This window comes from Capricornis sumatraensis, chromosome 7 (genome assembly GCF_032405125.1).
Source record: "Capricornis sumatraensis isolate serow.1 chromosome 7, serow.2, whole genome shotgun sequence".
Lineage (NCBI taxonomy): Eukaryota > Metazoa > Chordata > Mammalia > Artiodactyla > Bovidae > Capricornis > Capricornis sumatraensis.
The window spans coordinates 42,663,820-42,682,426 of record NC_091075.1 but is presented as its reverse complement, the minus strand read 5'-3'; the positions used below and the strand labels follow the sequence as shown (position 1 = coordinate 42,682,426).

The 18,607-nt window shown below is 38.5% G+C and overlaps 1 protein-coding gene across 4 annotated transcripts in view; it reads right to left on the bottom strand.

Annotated features, from left to right (window-relative positions):
* The window catches only part of SLIT2 (slit guidance ligand 2), a 403,061-nt gene that overhangs the window by 36,288 nt on the left and 348,166 nt on the right, over nucleotides 1-18,607 (bottom strand). For all 4 annotated transcript variants that reach the window (XM_068975688.1, XM_068975691.1, XM_068975687.1 and 1 more), the window contains one exon: nucleotides 14,296-14,435. In XM_068975688.1, coding sequence (XP_068831789.1) covers nucleotides 14,296-14,435 — 140 coding nt within the window. The remainder of the gene's footprint in view (nucleotides 1-14,295; nucleotides 14,436-18,607) is intronic.

Below are 18,607 nucleotides of genomic sequence, written 5' to 3'. Positions count from 1 at the left end.
TGAAATGATAAAGTGTGTGAGGTGACAGAATGGATGGCAAGGTGAGCTGTAATCTACTAGCTTACACGCAGGTCTTTCAGTTCTAACATGGCATTGGGGGAAAGCTAAGTGAGGCCATTGGAGTGGTTAAGGGCAATGTGGTTGGACACAGGTTAAATTTCAGTGCTCATAAATCCCTCAAGAGACAGAGTCTAGGCAAACGTTGGATTCATCATTTGGCTCCAACCAACTCCACAAAATCCCAGTAAATCCTATTTATTTCGCTTCATCCTGAGCCCTTAAAACTCCCCAATGACAAAACAATAGCATGGAACCCAATCATTGCCTGGCATTTGTGATTTCACTTTTGATCAGACGAGCAAATTAACCTTCTTTGTGCTTCTAGCTTTCCGTGGTTTCTGTTGATGAGAAGGTAAAGCTCTGTGTATGTGTTGGCTGGTTGCCTGTGTTTTAGAGAAGAAACAGAGAGTCAACCAGGGAATGTACTGTTACCTTCTCAAGATACCAGAAGTTAGTGAACGATCAACTGAAAATTGTGAATAAAGAACAGCAGAGGGTTTTTTTTTTTTTTGTAAGAAAGTGACATCTAGGTTTTAGATCACCTCTTCCTGATTGTGTCTGTCAGTTAAGCATGGCAGACAGTGAGGTTTGAAATGATTAAGCTCTACAGATATGTTAATGAGAGCTGTTGACGCAGTAAGGCAGGAGTGATGCCCTCTCCTACAAGTTATGCTCAGAGCCCAGAAGAAGATGTAATTCACTGCTTACTGAGCATCTGTATCTGTGGCCTTTCTGAAGAATCTGATGTAGCAGTAATATGACTGCATATCCTGGCTTGCTCTGGACATTCCTGCTTTATACCTGCTGTCTCAGGGTGATTTTCAGTAGTGTCCCCATGCACTCACATACACATGCCCTGATTTGGGTGACAAATGCTACAGTCACCGTGTGGGTGGAGCAATAAAAGCTGGATCATCAGAGTTAATGCTCTGTTTGGAGTAAAGAGTGAACCAGCATAAAGAGATCCTGGGGAGAAACAATTATTACTTGGGTGAAATGACATGTGGGTTACTGAGTCACTGCTTGGAATAATCTTCTGCGACTTATTTGATATAAAACAATGGACTAGTTGCAGAGAAGTGAACTATTTCATTGTTCTGGGCCCCAGTTCTTTATGAGTAAAATGAGGTTCTGGAATTGAAGTTGTACAAGGTCAACTATGGCTATCTTTTTTAAAGGCAAAGTGCTTCTAAGGAGATAGATAAGGCAGATAGCAAGTCAGCAAAGGAAGCATCATGCCTAACATGACTGCATCAGTGGTAAGAAAGAACAGTGTCGGCATGTACCTTAATTCCACTGAGGTACCAATACTGTGCATAGTATTGCAACGAGGCAGAAATCTCAATGTACTCGATGGTTCCTATGGGAAACAGTGCCTGGAGCGGGCCTGTGTCCTGCTTCAGTTTAGATCCGTGGACCTAATTTTAAAGTTCCCTACTTCTTAAACACATGTGGCCCTTCCTTCATCTTCATTTGTACTGCTGGTGTCTTAAGTCATCTTTTTATTTGCATTCCTTATTACCACACTCACTGAAATAGTTTTAGAACTCTTCCAAAAACTTCCTGCCTGATATCTATGGTGAGATCTGCCTGTGCCTTTTTTTTTTTTTAAACAAGTGATTCTGGTAGCCAATCACTAGGTTTGAACATCACCATATATTTTGAGTACATACTATATAAGAAGACTTGTGTTAATGCTAGGAGTATGATGGTGAATAACAAAAAATGATATCCCTGTTCTCACGGAGCTCATACATGAGAGGAGGAGAAAGATATTGATTCAATAATTTCACAAGTAACTATAAAATAACCTGAGTGATGAAGGCTAATAAGTGCTCTGGTTTGCTCTAGAAGGGCAACTGACTGTAAAGGAGGTTTTTTTTTTTTTGTTTTTTTGTTTTTTCTGAAGAAGTAGGGCTTGGATTGCAGGTGAAGAGGGGAAAAAGAGCACTGGCAGAGGTTCCGTGCAGGAGGTGACATGGAAAACGTGAGCTCTGAGACACTGGGAGTGAGCTGGGAGAGCATGGTGGCAGAGAAGGTCACAGAGGGTAGCAGGGGTTACAAGGCAGAATGTCTACTTAATGAGCAGTGGGTGCCTCTGAAGGGTTTTATGATGGAGGATGGCCAGATGACATCTGTATCTTGGAAAGAACATTCTGGCTCTAGTGGAGGATGGACTGCACGGAGAAAGATACAAATGGGTGAGAGATGACACAGCTGGTACTCAGGTGATTGTAGAGGAGATGTAGATAGTCTGGAGAGACATTTGGGAAACAAGAGAGACGGGAACTGGTGTTGGACTGCGTGGGCATAGGGGAGAGAGGAAGCTGTCTGGAACTTCTAGATTTCTAGACGCCTGGGATGAAGACTGGAGCTACCTTTCAGTGACATAGAGAACACTGAAAAGATCAGGTTTTCTGGGGCTAAAATCCAGAGTTTGAAATATGTAGTGTCATGGGTTGAATTTGTTGCCCCTCAAAAATATGGTGCAGCCCCTCAGTACCTCAGAATGGGCTCTTATTTGGAGATAGGGTTTTTACAGAAGTAATCAGGTTAAAATGAGGTCTGTAGGCGGGCCCTAATCTGGTATGGCTACTGTTCCTACAGGTGCCTGTGCTGTCCTGTCCGATTCTTTGCAATCCTTGGGACTGTAGCCTGGCAGGCTACTCTCTGCATGGGATTCTCCAGGCAAGAATACTGCAGTGGGTTGCCATGCCCTCCTCCAGGGGATCTTCCCAACCCAGGGATTGACCCTGCATCTCCTGCACTGCAGGTGGAATTGTCACCATTGAGGAAGCCCGGGATGTTCCTATGGGACAAGGAAACCCGGCACAGAGGGCAGCCCATACAACAGACAGAGAGGGAAGATGGCCACTGACAGGCCGGGCAGAGATGTCTGCAGCAGGTACTTCTCCCAAAAGGCTCCAATGCCACTGATACCTGGAGTTTGGACTTCTAACCTGCAGAACTGTGAGACATTAAATTCCTATAATTTAAATCACCCAGTTTGTGATAGTTTGTTATGGTGGCACTAGTAAGCCAAAATAGCTGGTAAATTCTAAATCACTGGGGGTTTATAGTGGGGAATAAAACTTTCAGCTTATGCAACTATCTCTTTTCTTCTCTCACTCTTTTTCTTCTTACACCTTTCCTCCCCTCCCTTCCTTTCCTTCCTCCCTTCTGCAGCTCTTTCCTTTTATATTTCATTCCATGTGACTGTTTGCTCCCATGTCTGAAATACTCTTTACACTTCCTCAACAATGAACAAGGAGAGAGGTTGTTTAACTTGACCAAAATTCAAACTTAACTTTAGTTTAACAAGTTTCATAATAATATATTGGGGAGAAACTATTTTGAACTAGACTCAGCAAATAAAAGGATGTGCATGACAAAGTCCTTACTCTGGAGGAGTTAAAATCTGGAAAAAAAATAGAGACACAAGATAGATGCTTAAGTTTCCCTTAAGTTTCATTTAGTGACTGGTATACGGACAGCATCATGCCCTACAAACTGGCTGAATAACTTATTATTTTATTATTGAAAAATATACCACACAGATACAAAATTGACTATTACCTTTAAAGAGACTTCTCTTGTCAAGGTAAACTGTGCCATTTAGAAAAGAAGACATTTTTGAAGAGTTGCTGGATTGACAATTAGTTGCCTGCCATCTACCAAGAAATTTAGGCAACAGCATATCTTGCAGAAGCTTACTCAGTTCTCAAAGCTTGCTTAACAGAGAAGAGGTTGTCCCTAGATCAGAGTTCCAGGAATTTTCCAACTCAACTCTGTTGATTATTCATTTTTTTCACTAATTGAGCAATAAGAAAGTGTGGGTTTTAATTAGTAAGTATCTCATTTATATTTTTCCAAAAATTAGCACTGTACATTCAGGTTGGCCATATTTACAAACATAACAAATGATTTTAGATACAGGCATATGACACTGTTGGAATGCTTAACTCTCACTAGTTTTTGCTGATATAAGCAGATTAGTTTCTTTCTTCTCTGAAACAGAAATAATCTCAGGGTCCATTTGGGGGACCATGGATGTATGAAGGGGGTGGGAAGGATTCCAGGGAAGCCTGTTCTTATTCCTATTGATAAACTCTACCAAGCTAGTTTCTTTTTTAATATGAAAGGATCATTGGTATTAATAAAAATGGAAAGGTAACTTATGACCACAATCTGGATAACTGAACCAGAATTCTAGTGTTAAATTTAATCTGTTATGACATTTTCAAATACACTTATAACAAAGGAGGAAGTCTGGTTGAATTCCTGACGGCATCCCCAAGCCACAGAGTTCTCAAGGGTCAAACACATCATTCTTCAAATATTTGCGTTGTGAGCTCTTCCTTCAATCAAGAAAAACCTGGAAAAATGCTACTAATTCTACTCTACATGAATTGGCACAGCAAGGAAAGGTGTCAAAAAAAGCAACCTACTGGAAATAAATTGATATTTCACTTCCTAAAGTTACGCTACTTGAGGGTAAGGGATGGATAGCTTTATGGTTTTGTATCTCTTCATTGTCATTGTATTTGCCAGCAAATTATCTGTCACAAATTAGATACTCAATGGCTGTTGAAAAATGTGAAAGACAGCACTTATTTGATTGCTTTTCAGAGGAAAATACTTTATACATGTTAAGGAGAAGGAGACCCAGATGGCATAAGGGATAATATAAGAAAGAAGAGAGAGTAAGGAACACTGATAGCAGATTCGTGTTCTGAGATCCCAGCCTCATGTATGCCCTTGCAGGCTGGACTTGATAGGCTACCCTGCTAACTCAGATATCCTGATAATCTTGTCTGCCAAATGATGACTATCCCAATGGGAAACAGAAAGGATGAACTCTGGAATCAATAGGAAGTATGAGTGTAAATGGCATGTTTGAGAAAGATTAAGATAAACAGACTTGAATGTTTTTCATTATCCAATTTAAAAAACTCCATGCAATTCCTTAAAAATTGTACATTTCTCATTTGTTCTTATTCATATAAAGAATACAATCCTCTCTCCTCTCACAGACCTTGAAGGGAGACGGATGGACTGTATTAGATGGTGGACACAGCTGATGGGATTATGGGAGCCATTCCAGGACAGGTTAATTGAATTGAATCTGAAAGAAAAGTATTTGTTTCCTCTTCTTTCACTGAACCAGGCCAGTCCTATTTGTTCCATGGTTTGCTCATTCTTATAATCCCAGGCACCAGAGCACATTAACATGAGCAGATGCCCAGCTCCCAATCTGGATAGTGAGTATCCTTATCAGTAGTGATAATAATAAATGAATTTATTTTCATCAGTAAGTAAAGAATTACTTATGAACAGAGAGTTTCTGCTTCTTATTTTTATAACAGAGCTAATTCTCTTCCTACTGCTGTCACTTCAGTCGTGTCTGACTCTGTGCGACCCCATAGACGGCAGCCCACCAGGCTCCCTCGTCCCTGGGATTCTCCAGGCAAGAACACTGGAGTGGGTTGCCATTTCCTTCTCCAATGCATGAAAGTGAAAAGTGAAAGTGAAGTTGCTCAGTTGTGTCCGACTCCTAGCGACACCATGGACTGCAGCCTACCATGCTCCTCCATCCATGGGATTTTCCAGGCAAGAGTACTGGAGTGGGGTGCCACTGCCTTCTCCAAATTCTTCTTAAAGGTTCCTTTTAACAATAATCTGATGCTTTCTTACTTGTGTTTACTACCCTGAAGTTTGTTCTATCAATTAGCAATAGTTAATTGACCTTCATAATATGATCAATAAACTATCCAGAGCATACCCACATCTCTAAACTGAAGCAAATCCAACTGTTAGTATAGAAATACAGAGAACTGATCTTGAGGGGCTGTGAATTTTTGAAGATATATTAGCCACTGATAAATGTCTTCTTGGTTCAAAGGTGTGCAAAATGGGACACACGCATAACGAACACTGCCAGAGTTCAGTCTCTCATGAGATAAAGTTTATCATAACTCAAAACCGGAAGGCTCAAGGAAATATGTTATAAATATGGGAATTAATATGTTTCAAAAAAAAAACCATTTTATATTCTCACTTTTGTTCTATATGATATGAAATGGGTTGCTCTATAATGCTCATTTGCCAGAAAGTTTGATTACACTTTGTATTCAGAAACTAGTCTCTTTATTTAAAAACTAGTTAAGTAGCTATATTTTGCCATTCACTTTCTTGGAATGAGAAATGATTGCCTCGTATTGGTGAAATAACTGACCTAATCTGAACTTGCAATGAAGAATCAAAGCCAACGAGCTTGACAAGAGCTAATGTTTTATGTATTCTCATATCACTTTCAATTCTGAGCACAGTATCCTGAATAATGTATTTTCTCAATAAATATCTTTTGAATCTTTTTAAATGGAAAAATTTACCTCTTCAAATAAATAAGTAAAAGGGAGGTGTTTTTCAGTACTTCCTCATTGGAACATTATGTCTAAATAATGCAGCCAATTCCAACAACCACAAAAACTGCAGAAATATTTAACTTTATTTTCAAAATAAATCAGTCCAAATTATATTGACTAAGGCTTGGTTAAGCTAAACTGTTTTTCTGGGCTCAATGGGTGTTGTCTATTAACTATAGAGCAAACAGGATCTTTAAAATCTTTTCTAAGATTCAGATCCATTTAAAAAGGCTTTCAAAGGTTGGAAGATGAATGCAAACCACACAGTTTAATTAGGCTGCCAAAGTACTCTCTCTAGTTAAAACAGACTGCAAGTACAACTGCAACTATACTGACACTGATAAATAGACTTTATACATCCTAAGGCATAATTAATGAGAGAAGGAGCCCCTGTTAATAAGAGATCATGAAAATCCAAATATATACAAAAAAACAAAAAAAAAAAACAAAAAGGGCAGCCAAATTGAAGAGTTCTTCAGTATTCAACATTTCCCTATACTTCAAAGCATAATAAGAGGACAAAGAAAACCAAAGACTTATTCATAAATAAATCTTTTCCTTTGGATGTGAGTATGGTAAATAAAATGAAAAATAATTTTTTAAAAAGACAGTACTGAAAACCATTGGGGGAGAAATTTCCTTCATGAATATAGCTTATTTTAGGTAGAATTTTCTCTATCAAAAGTTTGTTAGAATTCCTCCATCACTGAGAATGACATCAGTCATCTAAACCATGTCACTGTCTGATGACAGGTGAAATTAAATGATGGAAAACTTGAACTTGTCCTCTATGACAGCCCATGATATTTCTGGAGTATAGACATCTAACATTTTCAAGTGTTTTCTTATACATTCTTCCATTCTTCCACATTATTCTCAAACATCAAAATGAAGTGGGACAGATGTCATTAAAGATTGTGAGAGGCCCCAGAGTTGATACAGTTTAGTGCCTGGATAAGAAATTTGAGCTTTTCCCATTAGCTTCATAAATTCATCAGTATTCCACCTGCCCTATGTAATGGAAGGTAGCCTGGTCATCAGGATAAGTATACAGGCACCAATTAGACACTTTCTTGTTTTCATGTGTAGATTAAGTAGATTGCTTGTCTGCATCTGAATTTTGTGACTATGGATTTACCCTTCTCAAATGTGCAAGATGGTCAGTTATTTATAGCCAGCTGAGGAGACAGCAGAAGGAAAGCTTGTTTGGCACTAAGGATGAGTCAGAACCACTATGGGATGTGAAAAATGCCAAATCTGGAAGATGGCAGCAAATAAGAAGGGACTAATTCCAGGGGAAGGTCCCTAAGTTAGAATGCACGCCATGGGTTCAGTTAAGACACTTGTTTGCATCTGGACCCCTACTCCCAGGTGGGGCTAGTGGTAAAGAACCTGCCTGCCAACGCAGGAAACATAGACACAGGTCCAATCCCTGGGTCAGAAAGATCCCCTGGAGGAGGGCATAGCAACCTACCCCAGTATTCTGGCCTGGAGAATCCCCATGGACAGAGGGGCCTGGTTAGCTACAGTCCACGGGATCACCAAGAGTCAGACACAACTGAAGTGACTGAGCACACACACATCTTCAGGTAAGCGCTTTGTTGCTGTTTTATACAAAGTAAGTAAGTGAACAAGCGAAAGTTGGTCAGTCGAGTCTGACTCTTTGTGACTCACGGACTGTAGTCTGCCAAGCTTTTCTGTCCATGGGATTCTCCAGGCAAGAATACCAGAGTGGGTTGCCATTTCCTGCTCTACGGGATCTTCCCAACCCAGGGACTAAACCCAGGCATCCTGTTCTGGCAGGCAGAGTCTTTACCATCTGAGCCACCAGGGAAGTCCTGTTTTATAGAAGTTATTGCTCAAATTTACAGAGTTCTTTGGGGCTTCCCAGGTAGCTCAGTGGTGAAGAATCCCCCTGCCAAGCAGGATACATGGGTTTGGTCTCTGGGTTGGGAAGATCTGGAGAAGGAAATGGCAACCTACTCCAGTATTCCTGCCTGGACAATCTCATGGACAGAGTAGCCTGGTGGTCTACAGTCGATGAGGTGGCAGAGAATCAACTTAGCAACTGAATAACAACAACAACAACAACAACAGAGTTCAATGTAAGGATACGTCAGCTAGTTACAGAGTTTCTTTTTACTTACGAAAATCACTCTGAGTGATCACTCCGAGTGCTATAAAGACGTTGAAACTTCATTTCTACTTATGCTTGGGATTCAAATAATAGAAAATGATTTGACTGCTTTTAAAAGCAAATTTAGTCAGCAGCAGGTTCTTGGAAATGAGACATCTTTTATAAACACAAGCATGAAATTTAGTGAATACATGAAACCACATAATGATTTAAAACACTCATACTGTCAAGCTTGCTCCTGAGAGTATGTATATATATAACTATTTAAGGACATATTCTTGTGACAGAATAATGGCCATTGTGTTTTCTGAGATAGAATCAGGCCTTGGAAGTCTCTGTCCCAAACCACCAATTGCTTTAGTACTTGTAAAAAAGACAGTATTTGACCAAGGATGGTATTGGATGCATTAATCCACAGAGAATGTATAGACTATATTTTTTATATTCTCAAATAAGACAAAACTTTTTTTTCATGCTTTTTAACTTAACTCTGCACATAGTAAGAGTAAGTGAACAACCAATAAGTCATCTGAACAACGTAGCAGAAAAAAATGAAGAGGCGACAGAGCCACTACATAATAGAGTCCATGTGAGTCTTTGAATCACTCTGCTAATGCCACGTATACAACTAGAACTGTCAAGACAAGCGCACCCTTTTAGGATAATGCGCTAAACTTGGCACTTGAAACTGTGGTAAGCTGAATGAGTAAAAATATAATATTATTAGGTATAATTCTGAATTTTTAAGATAAAAATTCAACAAAGATTCCATAATGACTCCCAGAACATGCTGATCACCCTTGTCACTACAGGACTTACTTTCTCAGACCCTGATATATTTAGAAAATCATGCAGACCATAAATGCCAAGGATTTAATATGATCTTTTTATGCTTTAAAAATACTACCTAGTACACGTGACATTCTATGAGTTTGACGTCATTAAAAAAAAAACAACTTCTTGGGCTTTGTAATTTTTATCCTATGAAATGTTTTAATAAATGTATACACCTCTTAATATTTTTCATGTTTCAAATTACTGAAGATATTAATTTAAAAATATGAGAAAATTCTCACTATTTAACATTTTTTCTACCTACAGTCTACCTACTGCACTAATTGACTTACATTTTTCATGATAAAAACAATACATTTGGAATGTCTTTTAAAAAGGAAAAGCATACATACAGACAAGAAGAAACTAGAAAGCATCAGTCTTTCTTTTTTGCCACTTCTTCTGCCCACTCAGAAAGCTGCTTTTGCAGCCTTCCAGAAATTGGTAAAGTGCATTTCAGACACGCTTTTGTAAGTGTGTAGTATAGCTATACACATATCAAGGATATGAATGACTGATTTGACATATTCATATCAGATTTCATTTTAGTCAACATTCCTTTTACCACATACACACCATGAATTCTATATAGCTTTAAAAGAAAGAGGGAAACTAAAATAAAATCGTAATAGACTTAAAAGGCAACTAACCTTTTTCCACCTCATTCAGATTAGCAGCTGGCAGCAACAAAGACAGAAGAGACAAGAGACGTTTTACATTGCAGTACACAGCAGAGCCCAGGCAGCCAAAGCGCAGCGTTAACAACAGAGAGGCCCAGGGTGAGCGCAGGCTGAAGCGCGGCTCACAGTGCTCACCTACCGCCGGGCCAGCGCACACACAGGGAGCAAGCGAGGCAGAAGGCGGGCGCCACCACAGGGAGCCAGAGATCCCAGCTAGACCAGGCGACTTAACCACAGGCAGCTTTACTCGTAAGATGTGCACATAATGGTTTGTGTGTGGGCATTGGAGATTTGGAAAACAAAGAGATAATGGAAAAATTAAAATGTTCTGAATTTTTTCTGCAAAATACATTCTAAGTCTTTACATGCCCAACTTGTATGGAAACTTTCACTTATTGAATGTATGCCATTCCCATCAAGCAATATCCATGGTTAAAAAGTGATCAATTTTGTTTCAACTTTGTATATGGTCCTATGAGAAGAGGGTTAATTAAGAAACAGTCTCAAAGCAGATACAGGGTTCTGCCTCTTAGGAGACATGCAAAACCACATTTTTCAGTGCAACATCTGAATTCATACGAGAGCTTATTCAGGAAAAGGTGTCAAGGTTTTCAGTATCTCAAGGGTGCCATGTTTACAATGTTCATTTTTATAACTTTTGAGCTAGTTTAATTTGAGGAATTCTTTGACAATTCACTTTCAAGAAATGCTTTGTTTTTAGAAAGCATATAATAATAGCGTTTAAAAAATGATAAACTGTAAGAAAAAACACAACTCTCAAGCTAACATTGAAATCCTGGAATGGATTTTTTAACTATTTGTTTAGCCATTTCAGAGTCTTACTTAATCTTTAACACAGTCATTTTAATTTAGAATCATGGTGAATTAAAACTTTTCAAAGATTAATCTTGTCTAAAGAATTCTAGCAATCAACAGTCATATTGCTCTACATTGGACAGATGATGGATCGAATTATGTAGAAAAGAATGGTTTGGAGGACTTGGGTGGAGAAGGGAGAGTAAGGGTTACAAAACAGACAGACAATACTGACTCTTAAAATTTATGTTGTCAATCTCTGAAGTAGGAAAGGACAGAGTTTTGTCCTTTAACAAATCAATAACTATGTACTGTGGTATTTTGGTTACATGGGCTTAAATATATTTAATAAATTTCCCAATGGTGGTTCATTTAATTTGAAAATGGGTAGCCATGTTTTATAGCCTGCTCATCACATCATAACCTCATTTTGAGACTGCTTTCAGATCTCTGAATTTTCTCTGTTAACAAATCATATCCATTTTGATTCTTGACATGTGTGCTAAATGTAAAAATTTTCACCATAGTAATTTACGAGCTTTCCCTATGAAGTCTTATTTGCTCCTAGTAAAGAGTTCATTTTCTCATTGAATGCCTCAGAGAGATAGAGTAAAAAAGTCTCCAAGCAGTAAAGCAACTTGCAACTTGAATGATTTTTAAACAATGACAACATTATTATATTCCCTGAGCACAGTAGGGTTTCTGTTCCAAGATCTCAGGCTCATTAATCAGATTCCAAACTTAAATCTCAAACAGTGCAGCCACAATATAAGGAAATGCCTCCTTAACTGCAGACTTGGATGAAGCAGTCTTGGATAAAGCTCTGGAGTCCAATTTATACCTTCCTATAATTAAAGGCCACTTATGTGGCACTGATTTCAAAATCTGCAGATGGTTGCTTGATATTTTGTAAATGAACTCATTTCACATACAGACAAAAATGCTACAGCTAGTAGATGAGATACAAACATTGCCTGGTTTAGGTATCTGCTCCAATACCAATTCGCAAAATTCTTCACTTCCCACAAAATCCAACTCACAGTTACAGTGATCATAGCTTCATGTTTTGTATGCTATGAACTTTCTATCGAATGCAATATTTTTATTTATTCTTAGCCTGGATTAAGGCAAATTGATATTAGCAATAGATAAGACCAGGAGAAAAAAAAAGAAAAAACCAAAAGAGTCTCAATTCTTATTAAGCACCAAATAGCTCTTGACTATTTGGCAGGTTCCCACATCATAGCTTTTTGAGATGTCACATTTTGGTTCAAAAGTGTTTGTGCTAAACTTTGGAGGTTTTTTTGCATATTTTTCAAAGAAAGAGCTCTGACAGCAGGGAAATGAAGCTTTGTAATAAATTCTCAGAGGAAGTTGCACTGAACTGAATCACTTTAATGTGGAGAAAACATTCAAGAAGATCAGGTGTAGGAAGGAAGCCTGGGAAAAGGAAGGAAGAGAAGGTAAAAACAAAGACTCAAAGAAATGGATACAGAATAACATAGCAAATCTACAGCCAAAGATGGACTCATGGAAACCAATTCAGAAGAAACTGCTGCTTTATGTAAATCATAAGAAAAAGGCATGTAGGAACCTGAATGCAGTGGTGTGGTCCCGTCCAGGTTATCGTTGGTAAAGGAATATAGAAAAATTCTGGCGTCTGTGCTCAGGAACACATCAGCTAACCAAACCATGCTTGAAATTCCCAGGTCCAATTTGTCCTCATCAGAGTAGGATAGTTAAAGGAGGCTTCTGACATTAAGGGAATTGAGTTATTTCTATAATGATTAGAACAATGATGGGATAAAATAACTATTCTAAGAAGGTACTAGCTCCAGATTTTAGTGCAAGCACTGGGCTGCCTGTACAAGGCTGGATTCCCCGATCTGATAAAACTCAGAATCTCAGAGTATCTCCAAGGGCTTCAGAATTTGTGCACTCATATGAATGGCAAGTACCTGAGGTGAGACACAAGTAATACTGATATGAATGTCGAAGCTATGTAACACCTGAACTCTCCAGCCACATGAGAATGGGTACATGTTAGACTGACTCAGTATCTTTAATTAATGTAACATAACAAAGAATTCAAATTCTGGCCACTAAGGAGTTCATGGGCTGCTTATATGTAATAGAACAATTGGTGATACAACATGTTCAAATTTCTACTGGAAACAGTATTATTACATCATATGGCATCAGGTACTTCACTGTTGTGGAAAATAAATCATACCATGGAAAAGGCAGCTGCAGAATTTCTCAGACAGGCCCAGGATGTCAAAACAAAAACTCATTATTTTATTTAGCATTTTCCCACCAAGAAAAGTACCTCTTAAATTGCAAAGCTTGAGTATGCCATAAAAGCTTAAATTTCAATGCTTTTCTAATGAATCCCTGGGAAAATTAATCATACAGCTGTGCTTCCATTTTTCATGTTTAGAGATGTTAACACCTCAGTCATCCAAGGAACTATTTTACCCTCTGATATTCTTAACTATATATATGGAAATAAATACAATTAATGAAAAATACCCAGCCAAATGAAAATGGTAACTCTGAATAGAGTGACAGAATCTACTACTCCATTTATTTCTTACAAGTAAAACATGTAACTTTCTCCTTTTCTCTATCAACTTTAAAACTAAATAAAACAAGATTGAAACTATGAAGTTTCTTACTCAGAGCCACAAAAATCAATCAAAACAGATATTCTGACAGAATAAGTAAGTCATAAACTTGATGTTGACTTTACAGCAAATTGGTTTATCCAGGGCAGAAGTTTATCAGCTTGGATAGTCTTTTGAGATTTATCACCCTTATTCCTGACATTGTGTATCAAGATAGGAAAAAAAGGGGAAAGGGGGATAATGGTCTGATAAGATTATCCAAAGTGATTGATGTATATATTCTTGGCTGTGACTTAGTTTGAAGTCACTTTCTAATGAAGAAACAAATATGGACATGAAGAATTTCAAATGTTTAATTCTGTTTTGCCCATGTAAAGAAACGCTCCCTTTTCAAATACATATTGGTGGGTTGGTCTGCACAGGAAAAGTGCATTGCATGAAAATGTCACTCAGTTGTGGGACTGAAAGCTTCAGTATAATAATTTTCTTTGTGACGGAAAGCGTTACTTTATGAATATGCCTGTGTTATAACTGAGCTTGCCAGGACTTTTATTTGGTTGGCTGAAATCATCTTTAACACTGTTATTACATTACACCTAATTTCCAAAACACGAATCAGTTATTGAAGAATACAATGGTTTACTACACACATGCAGCATAGCTCCAGTGGCGCTTTCAAATGCAGATTGATGGCATAGCAATTTCCCTTTTCCTACCTGTGTACTCAGGTGGGCATAGACATGTGTAGTTATTAATTCCATCGACACATGTAGAGTTATTTTCACAGTCATTATCTTCACAGTCATCAACATTGATTTCGCAATTTTCTCCTTCAAATCCATCAGCACAAATACACCTGAACACCAGGGGAAGAAAACAGAAAAGACATCTTCCTGCATTTTCAAACCATATGGTCTAAATATTGAAAAAAATAAATATACTCATCAGTTGCAGAGCTTTTAACAACAGGAAATTGATTTTTAAAATGCTTTTAAATGACATGATGCAAGCATCAATTTAAGGGACTATCCCCCAAATCAGAAACAATTTGAGAAAGAAAATTTATGCTGGCCGCAAGAATTTGCTATGGCAAATAGCCCCCTGGTCCTATAAGTCAATAAATCCAATACATTCGCAGGTCTAAAGCATGAGCAAAGTTTACAGCCTTAGATATCTTAATCTTGAGTTGTACTCTAATAAAATGACTCATGCTTCTTTGCTCCTAAATAAGGAGGAATGATTCTGACTTTTTAAAAATTACAACATTTTACCCTACCTGTAATGTTCTTGATATCTCAAAGCAAAAAAGAAACCTGTCTCAAAGCAAAGACTAAAACTTTGTCTTCTTTGTTATTATAAAATGTGAATATTCTCTTTAAACCTTGACAAATACAATTTATCCCCCACTGGCATAAAACACTGTACCTTTAATCTCACTAGGTATCAGAATAATCTATGGGTAAAGTTTTGATGAAAAAGAGACAACTTAACAACAGAAAGTAGAAATGAAGCATATGTATTATTAAGTGAAAGTCACTCAGTCGTATGCGACTCTTTGCGACCCATGGACTACAGAGTCCGTGGAATTCTCCAAGCCAGAATGCTGGAGTGGGTAGTCATTCCCTTCTCCAGGGGATCTTTCCAACCCAGGGATCGAACCCAGGTCTCCCATGCTGCAGGCAGATTCTTTACCAGCTGAGCCACTAGGGAAGCCAACATTGTATTATAAAAAGTGATATTTCTAACAAGCTTTAGTAGTAGATTAGCCTTCTTATGTGAAATCATTAGTGTCATTATAAGAACTCTGTTTCATGATTCATGAAGTAGATCTGAAGTAACTGTACTGTAAGATTAAACAACTCCAGATTAAAAATGTTCACAGCATGTCTGTCTACTCATATTGCAACTTGGAAATGAATCATTAATTTTCTGTTTCAATGGGATCTATGTCTCATCATTACACACTGTCTGTTTTAAAGGAACACACAATATACAACAGATGAATATATGCCTTGCAGTAGGGGACTACATGGCTATTAATTAGCACAATAGAGCTACTACTTTGTCTCGACCTAATTTGACTTAATATAATGTACACATGTATTTTTAAATTGCTTGGTTTTGCAGCATCCTGTTCTGAGAACAGGACTTCCCAGGTGGCTCTAGGGGTGAAGAACCCACATGTCAATGCAAGAGATGTGGCTTTGATCCCTGTGTAGGGAAGATCCTCTGGAGAAGGGAATGGCTACACATGCTAGTATTTTGCCCTGGAGAATTTCATCAAGAGAAGCAGGCAACTATCCACAGGGTTGCACAGAGTCGGACATGACTGAAGTGACTTAGCACGCATGGTCTGAGGATACCTCAATGTCTATTTTTCAGTTCAGTTCAGTTCAGTTCAGTCACTCAGTAGTGTCCAACTCTTTGCACCCCATGGACTGCAGCATGCCAGGCTTCCCTGTCCATCACCAACTCCCGGAGCTTTCTCAAACTTATGTCCATTGAGTCGGTAATACCATCCCACCATCTCATCCTCTGTCGTCCTCTTCTCCTCCTCCCTTCAATCTTGCCCAGCATCAGGGTCTTTTCAAATGAGTCCATTCTTTGTATCAGGTGGTTAGAGTACTGGGGTTTCAGCTTCAACATCAGTCCTTCCAATGAATATTCAGGACTGATTTCCTTTAAGATGGACTGGTTGGATGTTCTTGCAGTTGAAGGGACTCTCAAGAGTCTTCTCCAACACTACAGTTCAAAATAAACAATTCCTTGGTGCTCAGCTTTCTTTATAGTCCAACTCTCACATCCACACATGACTACTGGAAAAACCATAAGCTTTGACTAGACAGATCTTTGTTGGCAAAGTAATGTCTCTGCTTTTTAATATGCTGTCTAGGTTGCTTATAGGTTTTCTTCTAAGAAGCAAGCATTCTTTAATTTCATGGCTGGAGTCACCATCTGCAGTTATTTTGGAGCCCCCCAAAAATAAAGTCTCTCACTGTTTCCATTGTTTCCCCATCTATTTGCTATGCAGTGATAGGACTGGATGCCATGATCTTAGTTTTCTGAATGTTGAGTTTTAAGCCAACTTTTTCACTCACCTCTTTCACTTTCATCAAGAGGTTCTTTAGTTCTTCACTTTCTGTAATTTGTGTATCTGAGGTTATTGATATTTCTACTGGCAATCTTGATTCCAACTTGTGCTGAATCCAGCCCGGCACTTTGCATGATGTACTCTGCATAAAATTAAATAAGCAGGGTGACAATACGTATATTGTTGTCTTGTACTCCTTTGTTGATGTACTCCTTTCCCGATTTAGAACCAGTCTGTTGTTCCATGTTCGGTTCTAACTGTTGCTTTTTGATCTGCATACAGATTTCTCAGGAGGCAGGTAAGGAGGTCTGGTATTCCCATCTCTTGAAGAATTTTCCACAGGTTGTTGTGATCCACAGTCAAAAGCTTTGGCAGTCAATAAAGCAGAAATAGATGTTTTTCTGGAACTCTCTTGCTTTTTCAATGATCCAGTGGATGTTGGCAATTTGATCTCTGGTTCCTCTGCGTTTTCTAAAACCAGCTTGAACATCTGGGAGTTCACAGTTCACGTACTGTTGAAGACTGGCTTGGAGAATTCTGAATATTACTTTGCTAGTGTGTAAGATGAATGCAATTATGTGGTAGTTTGAATATTCTTTGACATTGCTTCTTTGGGATTGGAATGAAAACTGACCTTTTCCAGTCCTGTGGCCACTGCTGAATTTTCCAAATTTGCTGGCATATGGAGTGTAGCACTTTCACAGCATCATCTTTTAGGATTCGAAATTGCTCAACTGGAATTTCATCATCTCCACTAGCTTTGTTCGTAGTGATGCTTCCTAAGGCACACTTGATTTCACATTCCAGGATGTCTGGCTCTAGGTGTGTGATCACATCATCATGGTTATCTGGGTCATGAGGATCTTTTTTGTATAGTTCTTCTGTGTATTCCTGCCACCTCTTAATATCTTCTGCTTCTTTTAGGTCCATACCATTTCTGTCCTTTATTGTGCCCATCTTTGCATGAAGTATTCCCTTGGTATCTCTAATCTTCTTGAAGAGATCTCCAGTCTTTCCTATTCTATTGTTTTCCTCTATTTCTTTGCATTGATCACTGAGGAATTGATCTCCTTGCTATTCCTTGGAACTCTGCATTCAAATGGGTATATCTTTCCTTTTCTCCTTTGTCTTTCACTTCTCTTCTTTTCTCAGCTATTTGTAACCGTTTTGCCTTTTTGCATTTCTTTTTCTTGGGGATGATCTTGATCACTGCCTCCTTGACAATGCTACAAACCTCTGTCCATAGTTTTTCAGGCACTCTGTCTATCCAATCTAATCCCTTGAATCTATTTGTCACTTCCACTGTATAGTCGTAAGGGATTTGATATAGGTCATACTTGAAATGTCCAGTGGTTTTCCCTACTTTAAGTCTGAATTTGGCAATAAGGAGTTCATGATCTGAGCCACAGTCAGCTCCCTGTCTCGTTTGTGCTGACTGTATAGAGCTTCTCCATCTTTGGCTGCAAAGAATATAATCAGTCTGATTTCAGTGTTGACCATCTGGTGATGTCCATGTGTAGAGTCTTCTCTTGTTTTGTTGGAAGAGGGTGTTTGCTATGACCAGTGCATGTTGGCAAAATCTGTTAGCTGTTGCCCTGCTTCATTTTGTACTCCAAGATCAAATTTGCCTGTTACTCCAGGTATCTCTTTACTTCCTACTTTTGCATTCCAGTCCCCTGTCATGAAAATAACATCTTTTTTTGGGTGTTTGTTCAAGAAGGCCTTGTAGGTCTTCATACAACCATTCAACTTCAGCTTCTTCAGCAATGCTGGTTGGGGCACAGACTTGGATTACTGTGATATTGAATGGTTTGCCTTGGAAATGAGCAGAGACCATTCCGTTGTTTTTGAGATTACATCCAGGAACTGCATTTCAGGCTCTTTTGCTGACTATAAGGGCTACTCCATTTCTTCTAAGGGATTCTTGCCCACAGTAG